General features: G+C 36.5%; 2 protein-coding genes across 4 annotated transcripts in view; both read left to right on the top strand.

The window, feature by feature from the left end:
- LOC139971520 (cornifelin homolog A-like) overlaps positions 1 to 11,521 on the top strand; it is a 91,306-nt gene that overhangs the window by 19,474 nt on the left and 60,311 nt on the right. The gene's annotated exons all lie outside the window — the stretch shown is intronic.
- On the top strand, positions 1,982 to 10,750 carry LOC139971515 (uncharacterized). Of its 3 annotated transcripts, none has more exons than XM_071978070.1 (8): positions 1,982 to 2,309; positions 2,923 to 3,055; positions 4,358 to 4,433; positions 4,984 to 5,162; positions 5,945 to 6,098; positions 6,740 to 6,814; positions 7,920 to 8,100; positions 9,269 to 10,750. In XM_071978070.1, exons 1-7 carry the CDS (start codon positions 2,185 to 2,187, stop codon positions 8,096 to 8,098), a joined length of 921 nt encoding a protein of 306 aa, XP_071834171.1. In that variant the 5' UTR covers positions 1,982 to 2,184; the 3' UTR covers positions 8,099 to 8,100; positions 9,269 to 10,750. The 3 variants fall into 3 exon arrangements, with proteins under 3 accessions (XP_071834171.1, XP_071834172.1, XP_071834169.1); XM_071978071.1 differs by having other exon boundaries at positions 1,984 to 2,309; positions 2,923 to 2,995; positions 7,917 to 8,100; XM_071978068.1 differs by having other exon boundaries at positions 1,984 to 2,309; positions 7,917 to 8,100.

Raw genomic sequence — 11,521 nt, 5'->3', positions numbered from 1 at the left:
CTAACATACAGACAACTATGGGTCAGTTCATCAGATGCAAACCCCTAATAGGAACATACAGGCCTATTAATGACTTCACATAACATTTGTGCAATGTATTACAATATTTTTATAGGGACAAACGGTGTTGAATGTCACCCAGGAGCGCTCAAGCAGTTGTTTAACCTTTAATGATGTTCAAAGGAAATGATTTGGTTGAGTTATTAGACTTCATAAACAATGAAGAATTCAAATAGTATATAGGTTCTATTTTTACACCTGTTGCTTCCATAAGGAAGCTTAAATATTAGCAACGAGCATTATTTATCAACAGATGCGGTGGCGCAGTGGTTAGTGCTCTGCACCTGAAGAGCAAGACGAACTTTATCGCTCGGGTTCGAACCCAAGTGAAGGCAGTTTGCTTTTGCTGTGCTATTAATTTCACCTGTTGCTACCGTTGGGAAGCTTAAATATTAGAAACGAGCATAATTTCTCAACAGATGCGGTGGCGCATTGGTCAGTGCTCTGCACCTGAAGAGCAAGACGAACTTTTTCGCTCGGGTTCGAATCTTAGTGAAGGCAGTTTGCTATTGCTGTGCTATTCTTACACCTGATGCTTCCATTAGGAAGCTTAAATATTAGAAACGAGCATTATTTATCAAGAGATGCGGTGGCGCAGTGGTTAGTGCTCTGCACCTGAAGAGCAAGACGAACTTTATCGCTCGGGTTCGAACCCAAGTGAAGGCAGTTTGCTTTGGCTGTGCTATTATTTACACCTGTTGCTACCGTTGGGAAGCTTAAATATTAGAAACGAGCATAATTTCTCAACAGATGCGGTGGCGCATTGGTCAGTGCTCTGCACCTGAAGAGCAAGACGAACTTTTTTCGCTCGGGTTCGAATCTTAGTGAAGGCAGTTTGCTTTTGCTGTGCTATTCTTACACCTGTTGCTTCCATTAGGGACGAGCATTTTTTTCTCAACAGATGTGGTGGCGCAGTGGTTAGTGCTCTGCACCTGAAGAGCAAGGCGAACTTTTCGCTCTGGTTCGAATCACAGTGAAGGCAGTTTGCTTTTGCTATGCTATTCTTATACCTGTTGCTTCCATGAGGAAGCTTAAATATTAGAAACGAGCATTATTTCTCAACTTAGGCCTATGCGGTGGCGCAGTGGTTAGTGCTCTGCGCCTGAAGAGCAAGCCAAACTTTTTCGCTCGGGTTCGAAACCCAATGAAGGCAGTTTGCATTTGCTGTGCTATTATTATACCTATTGCTTCCATTAGGAAGCTTAAATATTAGAAACGAGCATTATTTCTCAGCAGATGGGGTGGCGCAGTGGTTAATGCTCTGCACCTGAAGAGCAGTATGAACTTTTTCGCTCGGGTTCGAACCCCAGAGAAGGCAGTTTGATTTTGCTGTTTGCTTCTTTGTTTGTTTGTTTATTTGATTTTCCACAGATCATAAATAAATAAATGTGGAGGGAAGTCCTCTAAAAAGCCAATACAGGCTTAACAAAAAAAAAGGACTTCCAAGAAAAAGTATATACTGAAAATATAATTAATGTCTTAATAAGGAATAATTAATAATATACAATATAAACGATGTATCAATACAGAGAAATTACCCTTTTTTGTGCGTTTTTCTAAATAATCCTTTAGATGGTTAAGATTTTAAAGCAGCAGTTAGAGAATTCCATGTGCTTAAAGCACGATTCTTTAAACTTAACGTACTAAATGTTGTAATACATAAGTTGTGGCGTGCTTGACCAGCACTTCTAGTGCGGTGACTATGTGTGGCGCTGATTCGGATATATCATTATGTTCGTGTTCAACCTAGCTACCCGACACACCGAAATTTGCATGTGATGTGACACTCCTAACCATCAGCTGCCGTATGATGTGTAGTGTGATGCATGCCAGCTGTCAATTGCTGTCTATTTCTCTCGTGTTTTCGGAATGTGAGGGTAAATAAATGACGCAACTTAAAATCCTTGTCCCAAAGGAACAGAACACAAAAATCAGTAAGACACAGACACCCAGTTGGGACAATTTGGTAACGGTACTTAACACTGCAAACGGTACGCAAAAGTCGTGCATCAAAGCATTCGTTCGAGCAGAACGAGCAGTGGCAAGAGATGTGACGCGCATGCACAGAAGGTGCACGGTGGCCGCACAACTGTACAATAATACCCATACCAGGTCATTCAATTTATGCCGCATATCCTGCAGAAACTCATACGACGACGAAAGCTAACGCGCGAAACTTTAAAAAGATTTATAAAACATCAGCAAAGAAGGGGCTTACCTGACTTCGAGAAGATTTCAGTTCAACAAGGGTAGGATAAACTTGTTTTCTAAACATAATCTGTTCGAATGAGTTGTATCAATAACGATCAATTTTTGAATGGACAAATGAACTGGAGTGGTATTTCCTACACACAGTGTCAAGTATAATGGTTAGCCAAGACCATACAATGCAACACTAATTACAATAGTACACAACTAACGTCATTACTATACAGTAGGCCTAGCCAGTAGTGGTCGTTGGTTTCAGTGATTAGGCCAGAACGCGTGTACTGATAGGCCTAATCCTACATATAATTTCTTCTGCTGCATTCCATTGGGCTTGTGTTTATAATACAAAGTTTGATCGTATCTTTCAGCACACCCTCACCATATCCGATTACTAACAGCATACTGTTTCTGTAGCTATTCCACTTTCTTGTGCATGCTGAGCTACTTTCCTACAAAACCCACTTGAAACCATATTAACCACCAAGGAAAACTTAACTTATCAGTTCATCACCACTAATTATCAGTTATTATACCTTTGATGGTGGAGAGGGTTGAAGGAAGTAGATTATGTAAATAAAAGGTTATTTTGAAGTGGTAACTTTACTCTATATATATGCATTCATTCATGTATTTGCTGTCAATTTCCAATTACAGACTTATCTTATCCAGTACTACTACCAGCCATCAGTTGATGATGTCAGAGAATCCAGCTACTTCTGAGATGAAGGTACAACTAGAATTTTTGGATCGCTTGCTGCAAACTTTTACAACTGTTACGTATAGTATGGTATATAACTTCTTACTGGAGTTCTATACAGTGAAAATAATGTTTGTAATAATGCACCACCATAATCACATGTGTTAGATCTTAGTCCATAATTAGAGAAGCAATAGTCTTTGCATTTTTGGGGTTCCAAAGAATTGATTGTTGGCACGACCGAAAGAATTCAGAAACAATACTCTGAGTTGTTTGATACAAACTTAAGGAGTCGCTTCTACAATACAATTAGTAGGCCTGCATAACTCTAGCAATTGGCAGGCGTAGACATCTGGCGGTTTAATGCCGGTAGTCCGCCAACTTAGCAGAATTCTAAGCAGAATTTCAACAGCGGACCAACAGTGTACCGCTGGAGAAATTTCAGACAAATATCATATATTAGCAAAATCATTTATCAACTACAAAAACACACTAATTCAGTGACTTGGGCCCGATATCCAAGACATTTTATGTTTTTCTATGAAATAACAGCTGGCGGACCGGTAGCATGATATCAACTTACATTGACAGTGGTTAAGCTGCATATTCAACATATAATTTTGGGCTTGATTTGATGTGATATTCACTGTGCGGAAGTGATTGTTTTCCATTTCTGTTCATAAATATTGCTGCAAGATTGTGGGAAATGATGAGAGTGATCTGTATTTTGCACTGGAATTGCAAAACTTATTTCATATTCTTTATTCAAAAGTTAATCCTTGCACAACGTATGGTTTTGAACAGCTGTGATTCTTTAATTTCTAATATAGTTGTAACACATGCAATTATACGGTTAGTTTAAAGCTTTGTAAGGTTGAAGTGATTTTTTAAATTTCTTTGAGGTGTGAAAAGAAACACTTGATAAGGAGGTTACAGTAACAAAAGATTTGTCAATCAAGGGATTGAATCTTTTAAAGGGTTTTTTGAAGAGATGGAAGGCTTACAGTAACTAAACCATATTATATCCTTTTCAATAACATATCCCTCATTTAAACAAGGTTCTTGTGAATAATGCATTCCTGGGAGGGACACTGCTTTGGTGGCAATGGATGAAGCTAATGTGGCCAAAAATTATGTTCCTACTGGTGTTTTCCCAATTCACTCTACTTTCTTGGCAAAGGGATCATGGAGGCATCTACCATGTTTATTCCATTGTAAAACTACAAATCTGTCATTTGGATTCTTTTGTTGGATCCAGTTTGTTATCATTAGACAAACTGTCAGTACCACTGTAGAAGTCAGCTGGATACAATATTGTTCTTGACATCCAACATGTCTTCTGATTTACCTTCCACTGCAGACTCAATCTTTAACAATATTTACCTTTCACAGCAAATTGCTTGTCCTCCACATGTGAGCAAAAGCGGTCCATCTGGATATAATTTATTTTGCCAAGATATTTCCAAAGGTAATACTTTTCTCTCTTGTAGTTTCTTGTATACAATATCATGTCATATGTTAAAACAATTAAAAAATGGCATAGTCACTACAGCAGTGTAATGAAACAAAATGTTGCCATGCATTATTTACTGTCTCAGGAAGATCATATTATGGTTTTAGAGGCAGATCATAGCAAATTTGACATTCTATTTTGCAGTTGATAAAGCATTTAAGAGCAGAATAACATGATATATATTTGACATAGAGAAATACCATCATCCAAGTTGAATTAACATCACATGGCACAAAATTATTGATGGAGGATGGAGTTTTTTATTAGTTTTAAGTAGTGCAAACTCTCCATTTCTGGTCCCATATGAATTTGTCAACTAATTCCTTAGAATTATATAGATCTTCAAGTAGTCTCTGTTTAGTGTTAAATACTGCAAAAAAACAGATTAAAACATTAAAAATGTCACTAGTTAAGCTGTTATAAAGCAAGAATATTCTTCCTTATTTTGCATCATAGTGAAATGGTTCCATATTTGTATGTGACTGTTTTAATAATTTTTACCTAGATTTGAAACATCTCAATAACAAAGACAAGTTTAAGTCATTTGCGGTGAGATGGGCAAATACTTCTGGGGAAGAGAAGGAAATGTATAGGAGGAGAGCATCAGGGAATGAACCGACAAGCATGACAGAGGATGATAGGTTGAAGGAATGGAGGAGAAGCAAAAGAAGGATTCTTGCAGAGGTACGGAACTTTTAGGTGGATATGTTGGTCCCTTGGTCATCTTGCAAGTAAGGTGTGTCACAGGGAGGCTACCTCCTAGTTGAATGTACAGTTTGCGAAATATGGGGTTGCTAAACTAGAATTATTTTCTCATGTATCTGTCAACACAACAAAGTGATGTCATTATAGCAGATATGCTTGGAACTATTTCTTGTTTCTTCTTGATTCCTTTGAATGAAATAATGTATCTATAGTTCCAAGGTTTTCTCTAAGTTTTTCTCAAGATTCCAGAGAGTACAACAGACAATTGAATGAATTTTCCAAGTGTTAGTTGGATCTAGAAAGCCACTTAGAGCATTCTGCCATTATAATATCATACAACCAAAGTTGTTAACTTACATTGTCATAGCAAATTTTCACATTTTTTTTTCAAATGAGACAACTGAAGTTACAAGTAAGTGATCTACACGCTTCAACAACTGGCTGCCCCATTTCTGACCAACTTGCCCCCATATGCCCATATGTATATCATTTTTGCTTTAATATGAAACTGGGAGAAGCTCTATGCATCCAATTGGAGGAACAGAGATATTCGATAATATGGAAATGAACATACCATAGTGCACAACTGAGTAGGATACTAAAGTAATAGTACAAATATTTGTATAGTGTACACTTTACTACTTAATAACATGATTTTTGTTCATGTTACTTTGATATAATACTGTCTCTATGAAATTATGATATTGACCCTCCTTTATTGCTTAATGGAGTTGCTGTTAAACTGTTTTCACTCATTTCAGACCAACAGAATGAACGCTCTTCTCCCAGACTTTGCCTGGTACATGGTGTATCAGTCAGGGGAAGAGCTTTCCTACACTGGCTCCTCTGAAGGGGTATCCTTTGTGGAGGAATATGCAGAGGAAACCTCATCAATGTTTAGTGTTTATCTGAGGGGTGAGTTTTCTGACAATCTTAAAGGAAGGCTTGAAATGTATTTTTTTAAGCATAATTTTTCATCAACAAGAGTCACATGAAGAACAGCTGTATGTGTTTTCACACCATGTCATCACAGACAGGATTGCAAAGTAAAGACCTTGAAAGGTGTTATAGTCAAACTCCACAACCAGATTGAGCAGGACCATTTGACCACAGCTGCATTTATACTGTAATATAAATTTTGTTACATTGTACAAGCTGGCAGCTCATCATTGGTGTCATCATCTTCAATCCATGCTGTGTCTACCTTTGGTATATGATGTACAACTGATATGGTGGTGAGGGTGTAATTTCATTTCAATTGAGCAGCATCTGTTGTAGAAGAGGTAATTACTGCAAATATTGTGGGTTATATTGAAACGTTTGAGACATTAACGTGTTGTAAAAGGTGAGAAGAGAATTGACGTTTTCCTCCTTGCAGACAGACTCCTGTGTGGGAATTTCCCCATAGCCTTTTTTATGTAACATTCAGCAAAACCTCGTACTAGTTTATAGATCTATGCCAAGGTAGATCTGCATTGGTAATAATAGACCAGGTATTTTTGACACCAATAAAGTGATTGAACAGTCATTTTTGTGTGTTTTGCTTTGTTAAACAGTCACAGCAAACAACACAGGAACAAACAAAAAAGTTACTGCAAAGGATATTCAGGACATCTTCAATGAAAAGTATGGTATGTACTATTTAACACAAATAAGTGAGCATATTTCTTATCTTTTTTTATGTTACCTTGCTAGAGGTGCTTTGTGTGCTCACATTTTGGTTAACAGGTGTTACTGTAAATTGCTTTTTGATTCATTACTGAAGGCAAAGGAATCTATGTTGCTACAATGACATCCATGTGTGTGCATTTGTTTGTATGTCAGTGCATTTTGTTGTAAACATAATAATTGGTAAAAATTTCCGACCTTTGCAGATTTCATACATGCTATGTTTGTTGCCCTTATGGAGTTAAAATAAACTTGTTTTTCATGCAATTCAGTGGTTATTTAATGTCACGGAGGTCAAATACTGGAAAACCATGTATCCAAAATGCTAACCACTAGAAATCTCATTATTAATTATAAGACTACTTTTATTTGCACTTTTCAAAACTATAGTTCCCACTCAATATCTCACCCTTGTAGGAAGACATTTGTAGGGTGCATATTAAAGTGCATGCTATTGTCATATGTAATCATATGTATAACTGCAAAATCCCTTTTCCACTGTAATGCAATAGCAATTTCTTTTCCTAAATTGCTTGAAGCTGACATTGTAATTTACTGTTTGTACTATTCTCTCTGGTCATGTGTGTTAGTGTTCAACTTGTACAAGGCCCAGTGTTTGTTGCCACTGGTTGAATGATTGAGGATCAGTATCTCTTAACCTCAGCAACAATAATTCCTAAACCTCATTTAAAGTAGTAAGGCAAGTATTTTACAATGCACCTCTGCAATGTTGTATTAAAATTGTGAACCAATTGATATGTGGTCAAACCATACAATCTCCATTTTTAGTTTGTCTAACAATATATTAAACAAACTATGAAAACCAATAAAACCTGGTGAAAAATGTTGCCTTCTTGTTATTAGTTTTCCCTCAATTCCATCACACCTACAATTCTTCCATTACCATTGGTTGAAGAAAGACTACTACATTGAAGTCTTTGACTGGCCAGTACAGTAAAAAGAAAACATAGTTTAAAGTTTTAATTGAACAAATGCAGATGTTTATCATTGTGGCTATTTTGTTTTGTTTTGCAGTGTAATTTGTTTTTTTGCTCTTGTTTACAGCAGAGGCAGTTGGTATTCCAAATGCTAAAATGCCGTACTCTCAGGTCGAGGTTCTGGGAATAAAGATGGAGGGCATGCCTGATGGCATGAACATTAGGCTGCCATCCAGATATGGTGGCAAGCAGAGAAGGGCAATCCATGCAGTTAAAGACAACTTGATATGTGTAATATCCAACAAATAAAAGTATGTGATAGTAATGTAAACTTTTTTTGGGGGGGGGGAGGGGGATACTCCATTGAACAGTAACTAAATACAGCTTACCATAGAAGCAGGCTTGGTAAATTTTAGTTACTTTTCTTAGTTAAAAATATTAAAATCACCATTTACACCTCATCAATGCTTCAATTATCAAAATACATTTGCTTTTCACTAATATGTGAATACCTGTTGAATGAATGAAGTTGTTGTATGATTATACCACCAAGGAATACTTTTCACATCTTAACAGCCTATTCTCCAAATCTCATTTGTTGTTTTCTCCTTATCCGCAACCCCATGTTGGCTTTCTTTCCACCCTACAATGGCTATCAAATAACATACATTACTATATATTGTTTATGGTTTATAGTATATTTTTAATGGGTGAGTGGTGGCAATTGGGAGATTTTGTACTGCATGTCACACCCAAAATATCAGTAAAAATGTTTTAGAAGCCTGTAAATACTGATAAATTTTCACATATTAGTCTGTTAATGTGCAGTCTGTCTGCACATATGCTGCGATTGTATTTGTGACATGCACAACAAATGTTTCACAAGTGGATGGTACCATCTATTTCATTCCAATTTCCTATGAGTTGAAAAATTGAAAAGCATGGTATACTTCACATTTCAAAACATAATTAAAGCAGGTCAAGGGAAGACATGTCTGCAGTCAGTAAATGCACAAGTTTTGCATCAGTCATTCTCCGTTCCTTGAACTTGCATTTGATTCAATTAAACTGCATCTATAATTCTCCATTTTTACATGTCACCTTCCTCATGCATCTAAATTTCACTCCACACACATGTACAAATATAAAATCCTGCCAAATATCTTTTATATTATTCTTACATATCGTTTCTTTTGAAAAGCAATCAGAACCCCCCAGAACTTTTTCTTGCGTGGAGAGGGAAATAATAAAATTCAGTAGTGACTACTTTTTTTGATAATTGTTAGCAGAGGGTAGAAGTGCTCTTCATAAAACTGATAAATGATAATCTTTCGGTTATTAGTCTGTTATTTAAAATTCCTTGTCTGACTATGCATTATTCTATGATCATAGAAATCACTGGATTTAATAATAAAACCTTAGCTTGCATTCATTTCAACGCTGCTGCGATCAGTCCTCTCCTTCTCTCTTTCTTTACAGACCTGTTCGTGCTGCATAGTCCTTCTTTTCATGGAGTCTCCAGGAGCTTTGTTTCCATCAGCTGTATGAGACATGCAAATTCTCTGATACTATTTAGGAGAATATATTCTTACTAGCTACACCATTCTGCATAAATAGAGGCATTTTATTCTACATTAGCATTCATGTTTTCAGTAATAAAGTTTATGTTAACTTCATGTTATCAGGTCTTTCGTATATAACATGTTAAACACTGTCAATCTTTGTTCAGCCTGACAGTCTATTTTACCACCTTGAACTTAAGAATGTAGCTAGTGTCTGTATACTATCTACTCACTTTATGTATGAGATTTTACACTTCGTAAGATGTGATGACCGTCCAACTTTGCACATCATTGTTAGCTTCTCTTACTTTTAATGCCTTGATCACATAATCAGCTACTCTAAATCAGAATGATTTCAATCATTTATTTAAATTTTGACTTTAAATACTTTAAAAAGGATAGTCCAAGCCAAATAGATTTTTGGACAGGTTAAAAAAGATCATGAGCTGTGCATTCTGGGAAATTTGCATTCTAGTCCTATTTTTTTTTGTATGAGATGCTGAAAATTAAAGTTGGCACTTTTCATACTTAAAGTGACCTTGAAGCAAACAGGGGGATGTCATTGTTGCACAGTTGGAGATGATGTTTACTTTTTCTTTAAAATTTGAATCATTTTTTCTAATCTACTGCTTTTCTTTATATTTTAAAATACACAACATGAAATGGTTTCACCTACACTAAACAACCCCATAAGGAAAACCAGTTTCCTGTCCATTTGAAGGTCAAAGTACTAAGTGGTAAATAAAGATAAACACAGTACTTTTGGTCAAAGTGCAACAATTACATCACACCTGTTTGCTTCAAATCCACTTTTGGTTTAAAATCAGACAAATGCTGAAATTGAGAAATGATACATTGGAATTGAAAGAAAGTTCCACCAGGATGCTTAGATTTCTTCTATAAAACATATTAAAGGGAAAGTTTCGCTTAAAGTAGCCTTTAAACAAAACACTGATTTAAACCAGTTTTTAAATTTTAAACCACTTCATTATTTCTACTGCAAGGATGAACAGAGTTTTTTTTTGGAGGGGGGTTCACCATTTTCATTTGTGTAAGGGCCTGTGTGTGTGTATCATTATAAATTTGAAGGTATGTACCCTATTGAACTGGGAACTGGGGTTCATTTGCCAGTATGTTATCTTTTTTTTTCACATGCCATCACCTTGCCAACCAAATTTTCAGCTCATTTAGCTATTTTTGCATATCACATCTATCTTCTTGCCATCCATCAGATCCTGTCCAGAGTTATAAAGAAATATATCTTTTTGTATTCAAACAAATTATATTTAAACTTACTATTACAAACCAACAGTGCTACACATGGTTATCAGATTTTATGCTAAGAATCTTGAAGTAATATCAGTAATACAGGTATGTGGTGTTTAATACACATTAACAATCAGTGTGTCTGTATATTTTTCCATACTTTGTTGTGTTTTCAGTCATGTTGTAACCTTTAGTGCAACATCATAAGGTTCATTTTCCATGTTGTTGCTATGGTAGTGATTATAGCCACACATAGCCCCAACACTGATGCTTATAGCGAGTTCATCAACCCTGCACATTCTACACACTGGAATGATTTGGCAAATAGAAAAAGGGGAGAGTTGCATGCAAAAATGTTGTGATGTAAACTTAGTTATCATATTGCTAGAAAGCAATGATTTCCCAAGCCCCTTTGAGTACGGCCAGGTCGATAACGCGGAAACCGCGGAAATCGAGAAACCGGGTTCAATATCAACGGTTTCCGCGGTTTCCGCGTTATCGACCTTGCTATATAGTAAGGTCGAAAACGCGGAAACCGCGGAAACGAGAGGAATTTGTCAAGGGAGGGTGACGAAGTCTTTTGGGCGCATTTCAGCCTATATTCGCCAAAAAGGGGTGCGGGTTTAAAGCTAGTAAATGTAGGTCGAAAACGCGGAAATCGTACTTTACAATGGATGAGTTAGATTATTTTGTCAAGGGAGGGTAGTGTAGGTCGAAAACGCGGAAATGTTTTTTTTTTACAATGGCGAAACTAGATGATTTTGTCAAGAGAGGGTGAAAAAAAATTTGAGCGCATTTCAGCCAGTATGCGCCAGGAGGGGTGGGTGGGGAAAGAAAATTTTGTTCACTAAATGCCGGTCGAAAACGCGGAAATGTTTTTTTACACAATGAATGGCGAAACTAG

Source organism: Apostichopus japonicus, chromosome 8 (assembly GCF_037975245.1).
Source record: "Apostichopus japonicus isolate 1M-3 chromosome 8, ASM3797524v1, whole genome shotgun sequence".
Taxonomy (NCBI): Eukaryota; Metazoa; Echinodermata; class Holothuroidea; order Aspidochirotida; family Stichopodidae; genus Apostichopus; species Apostichopus japonicus.
The sequence above is the reverse complement of the archived record's forward strand: the minus strand, read 5'-3'. Positions and strand labels throughout refer to the sequence as shown.